Source organism: Ursus americanus, chromosome 5, assembly GCF_024610735.1.
Source record: "Ursus americanus isolate L20-20 chromosome 5, mUrsAme1.1.p, whole genome shotgun sequence".
Lineage (NCBI taxonomy): Eukaryota > Metazoa > Chordata > Mammalia > Carnivora > Ursidae > Ursus > Ursus americanus.
The window spans coordinates 80,922,424-80,941,156 of record NC_142131.1 but is presented as its reverse complement, the minus strand read 5'-3'; the positions used below and the strand labels follow the sequence as shown (position 1 = coordinate 80,941,156).

General features: G+C 36.5%; 1 protein-coding gene across 1 annotated transcript; it reads left to right on the top strand.

The window, feature by feature from the left end:
* The first annotated feature begins 6,469 nt into the window (after positions 1-6,469).
* LOC123776384 (olfactory receptor 2T1) lies at positions 6,470-7,561 on the top strand. Its single transcript, XM_045772317.2, has one exon. The coding sequence runs from the start codon at positions 6,590-6,592 to the stop codon at positions 7,559-7,561; it is 972 nt and encodes a 323-aa protein (XP_045628273.1). The 5' UTR covers positions 6,470-6,589.
* Positions 7,562-18,733: the final 11,172 nt, after the last annotated feature.

Genomic DNA, 18,733 nt, shown 5'->3' with positions numbered 1-18,733 from the left:
ATAAAAGCTTTAAAAAAAATTATATATATGTTATATATATATAATATATATATATATTATATGTTCTACTATATCATATATATTATACGTTCTACTATAACATAATGTTATATATATTATCTAGATAATATTATATTTATGTATGTATGCATACACACAGTGGAAATGCAATATTTTAAGGATGCCCTTCTATATGATATGTTTTTGGCAACTATCTTCGGATATTAAGGGAGCATGTAAATTTTGGGGGGAACCTTCTAAAGTTTTAAACACTTTCTTATTTTCCTCAGTGTATGTATTGCCTTAATACACAGATGTAATTATTATTGTTAGACTATCAATAAAATGTTAAAATAAATAACATGAATTGGGCTATTTTTCATCTTTTTTATGTCTTTTCACATTAGTCCCCACATTTCTCTAGGAGGAAAAGCTGCTGGAGAAAATTTCTGATGAAATCTTCAAAAAATCAGGGACTTGCACTTGTGAACCCAGTGCTGGAAACACTTTTCTCAAAGCCCATATGACTCTAGGGCTCACCCTCTTCCATTCCATGAAACACTTCTAATTAGCTGTGACATATCTGTCTCATTAATGTCCGCTGCAATCCACAGGGAAGAAACCCGCTCTTTCCAAGAGTACTTCATTTCATGGCCTTCTTACAAAACTATTTAAGCTCCTGCCTTTTCTCACCCTGGGCGCTCCCCTCTGCGCCCAGGAATCGAAACACAGAACACCCAGAGAGGATTCAGCATTCTCTAATGGTCTGCAGCTTTCTTCCTGCCTTGTTACTGTTTCACAGTTGTCTTTCTTTGGTTTCTAGATATTCTCTTGTAAAGATAGGAAGCAAGAATTAACACACTTTTGTAGAAAGCTGGAGAAATTGTATGATTTTTCCTGGCAATGCAAAATATTTCAGGGATTTTAGGAAGACATTCTTTTAATGATACTTCCTTCTGCAGAGTTATATTGCAAGAGTTAATAAATTGCTGTACATCTTTCTGTGTGCTAATTCCATCATCAGTTGCTAAGGATACTTCTAGTCTATAGTTCAGGAAATTCAAGTTCATAAATCCAAATTAAAAACCTCTATGTGATGGATTTTCATGCAGAGGACACCTGGATGTGCAGATTGGCCATATCTTGAAACTTTTCCCATTGTGGATTTTCATGACTGAATAACTTTCTGTTTTTTTTTTTTGTCAACATAAACTAGAGGATAAATTAAATCCACTAATCTTATTTTTCTTCTAGTAATAGATCACCTTCTATTTTCTGAAAAGTCTTTGTTCATTCCTCATTGCTTTCTTAGTTACATAAAATTCTTACAGTTTCCTAGTGAGTTGTCGTTGTTGTTGTTGTTGTTGTTGTTGTTGTTTACTAAAGTTTATATGACCATCTCTACCTTTGAACAATGCACTCTACTCTGAATGGCTATCTGGAGAGGATTCAACTCTGAGTAAGTGACAGAGACAATCTTCTTTAGTTGTACCTAATTTTAGTATAAAATTAGGCATAGGGTGATTTTTTTATATTGATGATGTGCATTATCTTCTTAATTTATGCATACCAAGAAATGTGTAGCAAGTTGTTTTTAATACATTGCATTCAGATTGCATGGCTGAGAAAAGTACTGAGGAATGTGGGGTGATGAGGTTAAACATGGGAGGATATTGGGCAAATGAATAAATCATTTTGAAGGTTTCTGTAAATTAAATTATTGGATTTAATAGTTTGAAGTTTTTCTAACAATGCAAAATTCTTGATCAAATGTAAGCAATTCAGTGAATCATCTAGGATTCTAGATCATCTAGACCAACTCTGTTTATTCTTCATTTCCTACCACCTTAATGAAAACCCAGGTCTATTGAAATTGTCCAGGAAGATCACAGGTGACAGATCAAATGCTGATGAGTAACTAGCCTGGCTCTTCAAAGGAGAGTTTAAATATTTGGTAAATAAAGAAATTATTGAACTTCCCCAGTTTTCCCTAGGGGTTTGAATGAATCAACTCTCTTTATATGATATAAATAAGACTTATGCAAGGTAAATCTAAGGAAATGGAGACAGGGCTGTCTACAACTCATGGGCTGCAAATCTCATGTGCAAGCTTAGTGAGGAAATGACTGCTCCATATCCCCCACCCCAACTACATTGAGAAGAAAACTACCTGTTATTATTTCTGGAAATTACCTAGAGTATGCATTGCAAATATTTAGTTGTAATGGTGCTGAGTGGAATAGAGCAAAGAATCATCTTTTCTATAAAATACTTTTTTATATCTGTGTGTACATGATCTTAGCAAAATCTTTCCTTCTCTCTCTAAAAAATTGATCATGGGAATTAGATGGGATAGGGATAATACTACTTGAAAGACACAGAGAGGTTAAATGAAGAACTTCCTCTTGGTCTTAGTTAATAGGGCACCAATTACAAAAAGGCTCCCTATTTCCCTGCTGGAGTTCTCCACAACCACCACCACTGGCATGATTGTCTTTGTATTCTTGCTCTCTTTTTACAGAAAAGGACACTGAAGTTTGGGAAGTGGAGGTGCTTGCCTTAATGACACATAGGCAGACTCTCATAGGCCCTCTGACTTCAAGCAGAGAGCTCTTGCCTTGCTGTCAGTGATGCAAACACCTTACATATCACTTTTTCATAATGCTTTTAAAGGTTGTATAGATGCCCATATTCTTCAATTCCACTCTGGAAGTGGTATGCAAGCATTTATTTTTTTTCTTTTTAATGCCCACCACCCCATGGAATAAACTTCAATCAGAAACAGTGTAATTGTGGTTATCCAGGTATGTGATCTCTTTAGGGGTTCTGGCAGGAGGGGTATATGTTTGACAAAGGAATGTGGTTCTAAATCACTCCTTGGAGTGATGTTCTGAAAAGCAATAGACACTTGGTGAAATTATTTAATTACATGACATTTCATTGTCTAATAATTCTAAGATTCTTATTTCAATTTGGTTTTATTATTAATGATTGCAACTTTTTGAGATACTATGCAGAATTTAGGAATACAAAGAAGATTTAGGGATACATGTAAGGTTTTGTATTTAGTTTCAAAACTGCACAACTATGAATTGTCCTGGCTTGAGAAGCTCTTATGTAAAAATTCAACAGAAGAGTTGTAATGTGTACATAATGTGCCAAAAGTGTGATGTATCTATATAAAAACAGAGAAAAGTAGTATTTCTAGTTTATTCTGCACTGAATAAACTTCACCTGAAGTAATTCTTGAAATTGAGATAATACATTTTAAAATGGACATTACCAAAGATCATCTCAAGTCATTACCTGGAACTTGAGCATGTTGGCAATGTCTTCATGAATGCATACAAGAATCAGGAAGCATAACTTGGCACAGACAAACATGAAGAAATCCTAACCATATTCATATTGTGAAAGGCTGAAAGTTAAAAAGGGAGGAAGCTGCTTCTGAGCATATCTAGAGGGCAAGAAGGAGGTCCATGAGGCAATTTTTGATCCAAGTGAGCATAGAGCTTCCTAGCAATGGAGATATTGCACTGAAAAAACATGGAGTATGTGCTTTCATTTGGCAGAAAGATTCTATTGTAACTTGATTCAAAAGATGGGCATAGTGATCATCCCAGGCCTGAGCATGAATCATATCCTAACTTCAAGTTAGGTGGGAGAAGTAACTTCAAATAGCTCTACTCAACCAAATGTTCACCCCTTACCAAAAAAAGAGAGTATTTGTAAATGTCAGGATGGAATAAATGCATTTTTTTCAATTTGTGATATAGTGTAATGGATAGTAATTTAAGTAAGTTTTTTTAAATTTTTTATTATGTTATGTTAGTCACCATACAGTACATCCTTAGTTTTTGATGTAGTGTTCCCTGATTCATTGTTTGCATAAAACAGCCAGTGCTCCATGCAATATGTGCCCTCCTTAATACCCATCACTGGCCTATGGACTCTGGGAAACAAACTGAGGGGTTCAGAGGCGAGGGGGGTGAGGGATTGGGATAGGCCAGTGATGGGTAATTTAAGTAAGTTTTGAAGTTAATTTCATCCAATAAAGTCATCCCAATTTTATTTAATAATTTTTCTTGTGTTATAATTTCCAATCCAAGCATATATATGCTTCTCATAGATATTTGGATTCTCTTCAGGCTTCAATGTGATGCATATATTTCTGAAAATTTATGCTAAAGGCCATTTCCTTCAAGTGAAGAGATAATTAGAGAAAAAATATAGAATTTAACATCTGAAGTAGTTTTGCCAAGATTGCCAGAGTCCATTGAACTGAAGTTCACGAGTATTTTACAATTCAAATTCATGGATTTTAGTTGAATATGCAGATTGCTTAAATAAGAAATTGGAGATTCTCACATATTTATCAATAGTTTTGAAATAACTAAAACATTGGCATTTTCCTTTGCATTTTACAAAGTATATTCACCTAAGAATTTCTCATTTGATCCATATAGCAACCCTGTATATTACCTTAATTTAATATAAATGGAAACTGAAGCTCAGACTTTGGGGATGGAATCCAAAGTAACAGAATTCATTAATGGCAGGAAAATAACTAATACCTAATATTCTCTCTGTTACTGGGATCTTGAGGTTTGATAAAAGTTAGATCCAAAATGTGGGAGTTGTGACAACAGAATACTACTAATATTTAAGCTATTCTATAAACTTGACAACATTTCCTTATAGATACATATGTCAATGGGCTCCATTAATGAAAATTAGAAAGAAGAAAAATGAGGCAGATTGGAAATGAGGAAATGGTACATGGTGTCAGGGAAATTTATAAAATTTGGCTCAAAGATTTTGAAATTAGCACCAAAAGAAGAAGATAAACAAGAAAAACAGAGTTTATTCTGTTAAAAATCAGCAGTCGTGTTTATGTATTATGTATGTGATGTATTTTCAATCACGACATTTTTACTAGCCACATTTATGATTACATATAGTTAAAATTTAACAGATTCACGTTGTTGGCACATTTAATTTGACAACTAATGTAATGTCTAGGTTTTTTGGAATGTAGGTAAGAACACAGTGATTTGAGACTGCCTGGTCCAAACATCTCTGCCACTAACAGCATATGTGACCATTAGAACATTATTCATAATTCTGTCATCAGTGAGAAAGGGGAATATAGTTCCTCAATTCTTAGGTTTATTGTGAAACTCAACAAGTCAATAGATATGAAGCACTTGGCACAAAGTAAACTCTTCACAATTATTCTTTTTTTTAAAGATTTTATTTATTTATTTGTCAAAGAGAGAGAGAGAGTACAAGCAAGAGGAGTGGCAGGCAGAGGGAGAAGCCAGATCCCTGCTGAGCAAGGAGCCCAATGTAGGACTCGATCCCAGGACCCTGGGATCATGACCTGAACCAAAGGCAGATGCTTAACCTACTGAGCCACCCAGACGTCCCTTCACAATTATTCTTAATAGCTTTTTGTTCTCTGTGCAGTTGACTCAAATACTCATAGTTTTGGAATATTTATAGGAGCATAGATTAGTTTGGTCAATCTACCTAAAAAACATATTGGTAAAATATATCTTATCTTGACATATTTAATGTTAAAGTACATGAAAAATAATCCTTAACTTTCAAAAGAAAAAAGAAAACAAAACTTTGTTGTAGATGTTTCACAACTGTAGATGTATCATAAACTGAAATTACATAAAATAGTCAATCAGTTTTTCTTAATTACTAATCACTATAAAAAAATTCTAATTTCCAAAAATAGTAGGTGGTTTGTAGCTTACCCTGTATGTTCCTGTGCTATTTCCTCTGAATCCTAATTGCTAATGCTAAATGCTAATAGTTGACTAATGCTGATGCTAATACATGATCCTAATGCCAATTCTTCCTCATCCTAAAATTAAATTTCTTTCTTAAAAATAAACAAAAGTAATTCCACAAAAGTGACTTGCCTCTTTTTTTCTGAGTTTGCAAGAGTGGTTTCCCATTTCCCACTTTATTTTCTCCCATACAATTTCATCTGCAACACAGATGAACAGACGCCAAGAGAATACTCATAATTCTCACAGCCCATATATCAGATCACTCATTTGTACCTAAATTGCAGAGAAAGACTACTCATAGTCAGTACTGAGATGTTTTTAAGATGGTGATAACGTTGATTATAACAAAGATTCATTTAATAAGGATACCAACTTAAACACATCTAAGGTAGTATGTACACATACACACACACACACACACACACACACACACACACACACACACACATACACCAGGCCAGGGTATGTTTAACTGAAAAACATGGTTTACACCCTTATGTGTTGTTATATGTATTACTGTAGAACAATAGCATCTGTTGACATCATCTTGTCCAATGTATTTAAAGAACTATTGATTAAGGTGATCAGTTTTATGTAAAGAAACATTTTAGAATAGATTATTTGCTAGATATTTGTGTCAAAGTTGTAAGAAAATATTTTTAAATGTTTTCCTCCAACTTTTAGAAGTTCGTTGACTAACAGACAACCCATATGTTGTTATGTTAATTCTCTAAGAATATTGTCATTTTATTTGGAAGATTTTAGGTCACAACAGCACCAATATGGGATCAATGGAAGTGTACAACACAACCTCTTCCTCTGCAGACTTCACCTTCATGGGACTGTTCAACAGGAAGGACATATCAGGCCTTCTTTTTGCCATTATCTCTGTCATCTTTTTCATTGCATTGATGGCCAATGGGATCATGATCTTCCTGATCCGCACTGATGCACGACTTCACACTCCCATGTACTTCCTGCTCAGCCACCTCTCCTTCATTGACATGATGTACATCTCCACCATCGTGCCCAAGATGCTGGTTGATTACCTGCTGGGTCAAAGAACCATCTCCTTTATGGGGTGCACAGCTCAGCATTTCCTCTACCTCACCCTCGTGGGAGCCGAGTTCTTCCTGTTGGGCCTCATGGCCTATGACCGCTATGTGGCCATCTGCAACCCCCTTCGCTATCCTGTTCTTATGAGCCGCCGGGTCTGTTGGATGATCATAGCAGGTTCCTGGTTTGGGGGCTCTCTGGATGGTTTCCTTCTAACTCCCATCACCATGAGCTTTCCTTTCTGCAACTCCCGGGAAATTAACCATTTCTTCTGTGAGGCACCTGCAGTCCTGCGATTGGCATGTGCAGACACAGCCCTCTATGAGACAGTAATGTATGTGTGCTGTGTTCTGATGCTGCTAATTCCTTTTTCTGTAGTGATTGCTTCTTATGCCCGAATCCTGACCACAGTCCACCACATGAGTTCAGTGGAGGGGAGGAAGAAGGCATTTGCCACCTGCTCGTCTCACATGACAGTGGTGACCTTGTTCTATGGGGCTGCCATGTACACCTACATGCTTCCACACTCTTACCACAGGCCAGCCCAGGACAAAGTCTTTTCTGTGTTCTACACAATCCTTACACCAATGCTAAATCCACTCATATACAGTCTGAGGAACAAGGATGTGACTGGAGCTCTTAAGAGGGCACTAGGCAGGTTTAAGGGTACACAAAGAGTGTCAGGAGAAGTGTTTTGATAGTGGCTTCTTCTCACGTGAGTAACAAATGACACCCTTTGTGAACAGTGTGGCCATGCTTTCAACGAAAGATTAAACTGGAGGGTAGGTTCAATTGTGAAGGGAAAAAAAAAGGAAAAAAAGATCAATATAAAAATTCATCCTTTTGATCTTCATTTCTTCATCTCTTCTTTCCTTTCTTATGACTTCCCTTTATTCTGTTCTGTTTACATGTATTCAAAATAAATGCTCAGTGTTTGTCAGGAATTGAAAATAAAATTTCTTGCTCCACAGCTTCACCTTTTGAAGATGACATAAATTGCATGCAATTTTAAATGGCATGAACTATGTTGAAGGGTGCAGGAGGGAAGGTGGTACTTTTAATATATATGATACTGCTGTATAACTCTATGTACCATCTAAAAATAAGAAAAAAATATAATCTTCTCTATTTTGAAGACTAATACCTGACCCAGCCTTTTAGGAAGACAGTTGTGTAACTACCTATGTGTTTCAATTTGTCAGTTGGTCAGAAGAGTCACTGAATATAATTTTCTCAAATAGTCATTGTATTCCCTGAAATAATTATGTGTGTTTTACTTTAAGTAACAATACAGTATTTAAGTTTTGTTTGTTTGTAACACAGAAGTGAAAGTTTTGTCAGATAAGTTAAAACTGACGGGTGAGAAAAAAACACACTGCCCAGAAAAGACAATGTGAGGGTATCATATGGTTAAAAGTTTACTTAATGTCAGAGAAACACAAAAGGATACGGCCTGAGAGGATACTAAAATAATTATTAAAATATGTGACAAGGTCATCAGGATTTATCATATACAAGCCAAATAATAAGAGTTTATTCATATTCCATATTCATACTCCCCACTGATCCAGGAATTGGGGACAATAAACATGTGGCAAATCATGTTCAATATTGCATTTGATTATATAAGGAGTTTACTCAGGTATCATAGGGATCACTTGATTAAATTATTAATAATCATAATCAATCATATTAGTCAATCTGTCTAAAACTTAACAATTCACATATTTTGTAAGGTTCATCACCCCTAACAACCTCATAACAAATAAAGCACATATTAACAGCTTTAATTACAGATGAAAACAGTGGGGTTCAATGAAGTAAGGGACTTCTGTAGGATTTTTTTTAAATTAGTGCATTAAGCTACAAAATTTCAAGGAATGTGATTGATTGAACACTATATCTTTCTGATACAGCTTCCTCATTCATTTATCCATGTATTCATTTATTCATCATAGCTGTTAGCAAGATGGGAAAAGCACCTACAGTTAAAAAGTTTACATTCTAATGAGGGAAAGGCAATGAAAAGAAAAATAATAAAAAAAAACAGCAGTCAAGAAAACAATTTATATCCCCACAACATTGTATGTAGCAACAGTGACTAAAGCTGAACATATCTGTTCTCTGTGCCCCAGAAGAAACACACTCAGGAATTTCTAACAAATATGTATCCATAATCTTAACCAAAAGATATGTAGTAACAGATGGAAAAAAAAAAAAAGAAGCTACCCAAAATCTCACTGGTGGTGACATAAATTGTGACATGTCATACAATAAAGATAGACATTCTACTAATGCTACTTACAATAATATAGATTAATCTCAGAAACATGTTGAATTGAAGAAGAAAGTTACAAAAAAGTACATTTATATAAAGTACAGATTCTAGCCTATGCTTGGAAGATTAGTGGCTGAAAGGGTATGTGGGTGTGTTCTGAGGTGCTGGTAATTTTCTGTTTCTTCATGTGGATTCTGATTACACATCCAGTGTTCAGTTTGAGAAAACTTACCAAGTTCAACTTTTTGTATGTTTAATATTTTTGTATGTTTATTTTGCTTCAATAAAATTAAAATATAACTCATATTAGATATATATCACATTTTCTTTATCTATTCATTCATCAGTAGCTGCTTAAGTTGCTTCGATGTCTTGGCTATTGCGACCAATGCTGCAATAAACATGGGTATGAAGATATGCCTCCACATAGTAGTTTTGTTTCCTTCAGATATATTTCCAGAAGTGGAATTGCTGAATTATATGGTAGCACTATTGTTTTTATTTTTGGAGGAACTTTCATACTGTATTCCACAATGGCTGCACTAATTTACATTCTCACAAACAGTGCACAAGTGTCCCCTTGACAACACTTGTTATCTCCCATCTTTTTGATGACAGCCGTTCTAACAGGTGTAAGTTTCTAGCTCATTGTGTTGTACAGTTTAAACTAATGCAATGTTATGTGTCAATTTTATCTTAAAACTGGGAAAATATAACTTACAATATCATGAAGTGCATACAAGAAATACATTAACACAGTGGGATAATGGAGATCAGTGAAGGGCTACTCAAGCTACCATGTTCAAGGAAGTACTTTCCAAGGAGACTCTAGTTGTGCAAGAAAGGAGCCAGGCAAGGGAAAATCCAAATTGACAGGCTTCCATGTAGGAAGAATAGTAGGTGTCATTGTCCTGAAATGGGGAAGGTGTGTTCAGAAGATGGGGCAGTGAAAATGAAATGCTAGGTTTGAAATGTCTATTGAATATATGTTGAAATGTCAGATATTTCAGCTTGTATATCATTTCAGTTGTTAAGTGTGAAGATAGATTTTAAGAGTCACTGATAAACATACTGTATGTAACCACAGGAGATTACATTAGGAGATCAAACCTAGTTGAGAGACTGCATATATAAAGAAGAAAAAAACTGAAGAATAGGTCAAAATATTTCAATGTATAAATGCCAAGCCATGAAAGAAGTAGGTGACAATAAAAGGATGGAAATGATGTAGAACACCCAGGAAAGTATGGTGTGATAGAAACCTAGAAGAGACATTCTTTCTCATAGAAAGGAGGAGTCTACAATGTGAAATACTGGACATAATTTAAGTAAATTTGAAACAAAAAGGTTGTCACCTAAATACGGAAACTAATAATCATTTTATGTCCTTGACAGAGAGGTTTCAATGAGCTAAGATGGTGGCTGAGTAGGAGGACTTAGGTTTGTGTCAGCCCCTGAACATAACTTGATAATTATCAAGTCAACCTAAATACCCCAGAAATCAACCTGAAAGAACAAACTCCACAACTTAAGGGAAAGAAGAAGCCACAATGAAGAAGGAAAGAAGTACAGAGACATATTTTGGGTGAGAAAGAGATCACAGATGCTGGGGGGGAGGAGCCATAGTTGCAGAGGAAGGGAAGAGAGAGGAGCACACAGGAAAACACACAAGAACATTTTCCCAAAGCCATTGGCTGGGAAATAATAGGGACTAATTTTCATGAGTTTTTGCAACCAGTGGAGCTTAGAGACTGGGGTTTTAAGGCTTCTTTGGCTTGTCCAGGATAGAGCTGTTAGGGTGTTGCCCCACTCTTGTAGGGAAGGCAGGCAAACAAACCTGGGAGACAGTGTGGAAACAGTGATCTGAATAATACTCGGCACATACAGGGGGCGATTATTTGCTCTTCTTAGAACATGTCACTGAGAGGCAAGATTCAGGGAGAAACCACTAAGGGGACAAAGGAGGCACCAGCAGGTACTATTTCCACTTCCCCATATCTCAGGAAAAACACATAGCAACCTGCAGAAAGTAATTCAGGTCCAACACTGGCTGCCTAACTCACTTATACCATGTCCCAAAGCATTGAGCTTTGACATGACTGCCCTTCTTGGTCAAGTTCATCTCAGTCCCAGCATGATGGGCCCCTTCCACAGAAGACCAGTGCAGGTCCCTGCCCACACCATGACCCTAAAGCCTGGAGTTTTAAAACTTAGCAGGCTTGGCTAGGATAGACCCCACAGGGCTCTGTGCTGTTTCTGGGAAGAAAACAGGCAAACAACCTGGAGGCTGACAGTGTGGAAAGAGCAATCTGAAAAACAAAACAAAGCAAAACAAAAAAAACCTAAGACATATGGCAGGGAGATTACTTACTCTTCTTGAAATGTCTGCCTGAGAGACAGTGGTGCCTCTCCAGGAAAAGCAGAGCTGGTTAGCACCATTTTCCACCCCCAGCCCTCAGCATAAACACAGAGCCACCTGTGGGAAGCAGTGCAGTGGATACTTTGAATGCTTAACTTGATTACACTAAGCTTCACACCTTCTCACTCAATCTTGCCACAGTCCCTAGGAGGCAGGTCACTCATCCAAAAGACCAGCAAAAACTCCTGCCCGCAATACACCTCCAAGTTTTTCAGGGCCTCAGTAGTGGTGGAGGTGGTAACAGGACACATTTCACAAGCATACAGAAGCACACTAGGCAAAACTTGCCACGTTCAGGCCAGAGATCAAACACTGACCACTTCATGCAAGGAGAACCTCTGAAGATGACTGGCTTGAAGAATAGTGCCGGCAAAACACAATGGCAGAGCAGACACAACACACAATGGAAGCACTCCCTTAAGCTCCAGGCCCTTGGAATTACATGATATCTTCTTCATAAAGCCATTACTTTCATGAGTAAGAAACATAACTGGCTTTTCTATCAGGCGGAAGAAGAAGGTAGAGAAGAGACAAAATGAGAAGACAGGATTTATCCCAAATGAAAGAAGAAGATAAAACCACAGTCAGAGATCTAAGCAAAACAGGAATAGCTAACATGCCTGATGGAAAATTAAGAGCAACAATGATAAAGGTATTCACTGGGTTTGAGAAAAGAATGGAAGCCATCAGTATTACCATAACCACAAAGATAAAAATGTTTAAAAAATATTCAAAGATATGTCTTCACTGGAAAAGTGTCTGTTCATATCTTCTGCCCATTTTTGGATTTGAATATTTGTTTCACATGTATTGAGTTTGAGAAGTTCTTTGTAGATCTTGAATACTAATCTTTTATCTGTAGTGTCATTTGCAAATATCTTCTCCCATTCCGTGGGCTGCCTTTTAGTTTTTTGGACTATTTCCTTGGCTGTGCAGAAGCTTTTTATCTTGATGAAGTCCCACAAGTTCATTTTATCTTTTGTTTCTCTTGCCTTTGGAGATGTGTCATGAAAAAAGTTGCTGTGGCCAATGTCAAAGAGGTTGTGGCCTATGCTCTCCTCTAGGATTTTGATGGATTCCTATCTCACATCGAGGTCTTTCATCCATTTAGAGTTTATCTTTGTGTATGGTGTGAAAGAGTGGTCACATTTCATTCTTTTGCATGAAGCTGTCCAATTTTCCCAGCACCATTTATTGAAGAGACTGTCTTTTTTTTACACTGGATATTTTTTTCTGCTTTGTCAAAGATTAGTTGCCCAAAGAGCCAAGGGTCCATTTCTGGGTTCTCTATTCTGTCCCATTGTTCTATGCATCTGTTTTTGTGCCAGTTCCATGCTGTCTTTGTCAAATGTCTATCAGACACATGAAAAAGTGTTCAAAATAATTAGCCATCAGGGAAATTCAAATCAAAACCACATTGAGATACCACCTTATGCCAGTTAGAATGGCAAAAATTGACAAGGCAGGAAACAGCATATGTTGGAGAGGATGTGGAGAAAGGGGATCCCTCTTACATTTTTGGTGGGAATGCAAGTTGTTACAGCCACTCTGGAAAACAGTGTGGAGTTCCCTTTAAAAATTAAAAATTGAGCTACCCTATGATCCAGCCATTGCACTACTAGGTATTTACCCCAAAGATACAGACATAGTGAAGAGAAGGGCACCCCAATGATCATAGGAGCATTGTGCACAAGAGCTAAATTGTGGAAGGAGCCAAGTTGCCCTTCAACAGATGACTGGATTAAGAAGATGTGGTCCATATATACAATGGAATATTACTCAGCCATCCAAAAGAACAATTTCACAACATTTGCAGCAATGTGGATGGCACTGGAGGAGATAATGTTAAGTGAAATAAGTCATGCAGAGAAAGACAATTATCATATGATTTCTCTCATCTATGGAACATAAGAACTAGAATGATCAGTAGGGGAAGAAAGGGATAAAGAAAAGGGGGGTAATCAGAAGGGGGGATGAAGCATGAGAAACTATGGACTCTGAGGAACAAACTGAGGGCTTCAGAGGGGAAGGTGGTGGGGGAATGGGATAAGCTGGTGATGGGTAGTAAGGAGGGCACGTATTGCATGGTGCACTGGGTGTTATACGCAACTAATGAATCATCGAACTTTACATCAAAAAACAGGGATGTACTGTATGGTGACTAGCACAATATAATTAAAAACATTAAAAAATATGAAAAAAAAGAAAACAGGAAGAAATAGAAAATTTGAACAGACCCATAATGTGAAAGAAATTGAATCACTAATCAATCTCCCAACAAACAAAAGTTCTGGGCCATTGGCTTCCCAGGGGAATTCTACCAAACATTTAAAGAAGAGTTAATACCTACTCTTCTCAAAGTGTTTCAAAGAATGGAAGTGGAAGCAAAACCTCCAAACTCATTCTATGAAGGCAGAATTACCTTGATTCTAATATTTTATTTACTTATTTGACAGAGAGAGAGAGAACACAAGCAGGGGGAGCAGCAGAGGTAGAGGGAGAAGCAAGCTCCTTGCTAAGCAAGGAATCCAATGCTGGACTGGATCCCAGGACCCTGGGATCATGACCTGAGCTGAAGGCAGATCCTTAACTGACTGAGCCACCCAGGTGCCCCAGCATTACCTTGATTCTAAAACCAAAAAACACCCTAAAAAGGAGAATTACAGGCCAATATCCATGATGAACATGGATGCAAAGATTCTCAACTAGATACTAGCAAATCAAATCCAAAATTACATTAAAAGGATTATTCACCACAATCAAGTGGGATTTATTCCTGGGCTGCAGGGGTGGTTCAACATTTGCAAATCAATCAGTATGTTACACCACATTAATAAAGGAAAGATATGAACCATATGATGCACTCAATTGATGCAGAAAAAGCATTTGACAAAATACAGTATCTATTTTTGATAAAAACCTTCAACAAATTATGGATAAAAGGAACATACCTCAACATCATAAAAGGCCACATATGTAAGAACCACAGCTGATATCAACTTCAATGGGGGAAACCTGAGAGCCTTTCCTAGAAAGTTAGGAACAAGACAAGGATGTTCACGCTCACCAGTACTATGGAACATAGTACTGGAAGTCTTAGCCTCAGCAATCACACAACGAAGAGAAATTAAAGGCATCCAAATTGGGAAGGAAGAAGTCAAACTTTCACTCTTTGCAGGTGATATATTCTATGTAGAAAACCTGAAAGACTTCACCAAGAAGAAAAAAATAATGTTAGAACTAATACATGTATTCAGCAAAGTTGCAGGATATAAAATCAATGTGCAAAAATCTATTAACTTTCTGTACACCAATAATGAAGCAGCAGAAAAAGAAATCAAGGAATCAATCCCATTTGAAATTGCATCAAAACACAAGATACATAGGAATAGATCTAACTAAGGAGGTAAAAAAATCTGTACTCTGAATATGATAGGAAACTTATAAAAGAAATTGAAGAATACACAAAGAAATGGAAAACCATTCCATGCTCATGGATTGGAAGACCAAACATTGTTAATATCTATACTACCCAAACTACCCAACACAACCTACACATTTAATACAATCCCTATCAAATTACCACCAGCATTTTTCACAGAGCTAGAAAAAACAATCTTAAAATTTGTACAGAACCACAAAAGACCCCAAATAGTGAAACAATTCTGAAAATGAAAAAGAAAACTGGAGGCATCATAATTCTGGTTTTAAAGCTATATTACAATGCTGGAGTCATCAAGACAGAATGGTGCTGGCACAAAAGCAAACACGTGGGTCAATGGAACAGAATAGAATATCCTGTAATGGACCCACGGCTATATGGTCAACAAATCTTTGGTAAGCAGGGTACTTGTAGGGTACTACAACCCAGCAATTGCATTGCTAGGTATTTACCCAAAGGATGCAAGAATACAGATTCAAAGGGTTTCATGCACCATGTTATTTATAGCAGCATTATCAATAAAGCCAAACTATAGAGAAAACCCCAAAGTATATCAACTGGATATATCAATGGATAAAGAAGACATGATGTATATATACAATGGACTATTAGCCATCAAAAAGAATGGAATCTTGCCATTTACAATGACATGGACGGAGCCAGAGTGTTCTTATGCTAAGTGAAATAATTCAGCCATAGAAAGACAAATGCCATGTAATCTCACTCATATGTGGAATTTAAGAAACAAAACAAACGGATCAGTGGGAAGGGGCGAAAAACAAGAAAAAGAAAGAAGCAGAACAAAGCCATAACAGACTCTTAACAATAGAGAACAAACTGAGGATTTATGGAGGGAGATGGGCGGGATATGGGCTAATTGGGTGATGGGTATTAAAGAGGGCACTTGATGATGAGTATTGGGTATCGTATGTAAGTGATGAATCACTGAATTCTACTCCAGAAACCAATATTGAACTGTATGATAACTAACTAAAATTTAAGTAAAAAGAAAAAAATAAATGTTAAAGGAAATTATCTGAGTGGAAAGAATATGCCATAATCAGGAGTAAGAAAAATATGAAAGGAAAATTTGTCATAGTCAAATACAAATATAATTAAATCAGTAGTTTAATCATTTATAAAACCAGTGTGGGGTTTAAAACACAAAAATACTACTACTAATATCTATAAAAAGTAGCCACATTTGTCTTCACAAAATAAAGAGACGCAAAGTAGGTCATCATGTACATAAACTGTAGGGGAAGAGAAAAAGCTTAGTTCTTTTAAAATGAATTCAAACTGGGATGCCTGGGTGGATCAGTTGGTTAAGCATCTGCCTTTGGCTCAAGTCATGATCCCAGGGTCCTAGGATCAAGTCCCTCATTGGGCTCCTTGCCCAGGGAGGAGTATGCTTCTCCCTCTGCCTCTGCTATGCCCCCTGCTTGTGCTCTCTCTCCCCCTCTCTCTTTGACAAATAAATATACAAAATCTTTCAAAAATTAAAAAATAAATAAAATGGATTCAAACTTAAGCAACCATCAATATAATATAGACTACTACATGCATAAGATGAGATATATGAGGCTGATGACAACCAAATATCAAAAACTGGTAATACATACACAAAAGATAAAGAGTAATGATGCAAGTGTATCATTAAACAAAGTCATAAAACCACAAGGGAAGAGAGCAAGGGGAAAAAAATGAACATAGAACTACAAAAAACAACTGGAAGGCAAGTAACAAAATGACAATAAGTACATCTATCAAAAATTATGTAGAATGTAAATGGGATAAGAGCTCCCATCAAAAAACATAGGGTGACTACATGAATAAAAAAGCAAGATCCATCTATAAACTGGCTACAAGACACTCAGTTCATTTATTTTATTTTATTTTTTATTTTATTATTTTATTTTATTTTATGCTGTTTTGTTTTGTTTCATTTTGCTATTTTAATTCCAGTATAGTTAACATACAGTATTATATTACGTTCAGGATTACAATATAATTATTCAACAATTCTGTACTTTACCCAGGGCTCATCATAAGTTCACTCTTTAATATCACCATCACTTATTACATCCATCCCCCTATTCACCTCACCTCTGGTAAATAGGTTTGTTCTCTATAGTTAAATGTCTGTTTCTTGGTTTGTTTCTTCCTCTCTCTCTCTCTTTTTATCTTTTTTTACCTTGCTCATTTGTTTTCTTAAATTCCACCTATGAATGAAATCAGATGGTGTTGTCTTTCTCTGACTGGTTATTTCATTTAGGATTATACTCTCTAATTCCATCCATGTTACAAATGACATGATTTCATCCTTTTTAATGGCTGAATAATATTCTACATCTTCTTTATCCATTGATCAGTCAATGGACCCTTGGGCTGCTTCCATATCTTAACTATCGAAAGTATTGCTGCTATGAACATCAGGATTCAGGAATCCCTATGAAGTAATGTTCTTATATTCCTTGAGTAAATACCCAGTAGTGTTATTGCTGGATCACAAGGTGTTCTATTTTGAACTTTTTGAGGAACCTCCATCTGGTTTTCCACAATGTCTGCACCAGTTTGCAATCCCAACAACAGTGCAAGAGGGTTCCCTTTCTGAACAGCCTAGTCAAAACTTGTTGTTTCTAGAGATTTTGATTTTCGCATTCTGACAGGTATGAGGTAAGATCTCATTGTAGTTTTGATTTGCATTTCCCTGATGATGTGTGATGTTGAACATTTTTTCATGAGTCTGTTGGCTATATGGATGTCTTCTTTGGAGAAATATCTGTCCATTTATTCTGCCCATTTTTATTTTTATATATTTTTATTTTTTAATTAATTAATTATTTTATTATGCTCAGCTAGCCAAACATATAGGACGTCATTAGTTTTTGATGTAGTGTTCAATGACTCATTAGTTGCATATAACACCAAGTGCTCATCACAACACATGCCCTCCTTAATACCCATCACCCGGTTTCACCATGCCCCCAAATCCCTCCCTTCTGTAACTTACAGTTTCTTTCCTGGAGTCCAGAGTCTCTCATGGTTGATCTCCATCTCTGATATCTTCACATTCAGGTTTCCTTCCCTCCCCCTTTTGTCCTCTGTGCTATTCCTTATGTTCCACATATGAGTGAAACCATATAATAATTGTCTTTCTAGGCTTGACTTATATCATCACCTAGCACAATCCCCTCCAGTTCCATCTATGTCGAGGCAAATGGTGGGTATTTTTTTCCTTTCTGATGGCTGAGTAATATTCCATTGTATATATGAACCACATCATTATCCATTCATGTTGAAGGGCATCTTGGATCCTTCCACAGTTTGGCTATTGTAGACATTGTTGCTATGAATGTTGGGGTGCATGTGCTCCTTCTTTTCTTTCCATCTGTATCTTTGGGGTAAATTCCTAATAGTGCAATTGCTAGGTTTTAGAGTAGCTCTATTTTTAACATCTTGAGGAACCTGCATACTGTTTTCCAGAGTGTCTGTCCCAGCTTGCATTCCCACCAGCAGTGTAAGAGGTTTCCCTTTTCTCCACATCCTATCCAACATTTGTTGCTTCTTGTCTTGTTAATTTTTGCCATTCTAACTGGTGTAAGGTGGTATCTCATTGTGGTTTTGATTTGTATTTCCCTGATGGCAAGTGATGTGGAATGTTTTTCCATGTGTCTGTTAGCAATATGTATGTCTTCTTTGGAGAAGTTTCTGTTCATGTCTTCTGCCCA

Excerpts from the sequence above, each read along its gene's own strand:
- LOC123776384 (XM_045772317.2), top strand. The coding sequence starts at position 6,590 with ATGGGATCAATGGAAGTGTACAACACAACCTCTTCCTCTGCAGACTTC.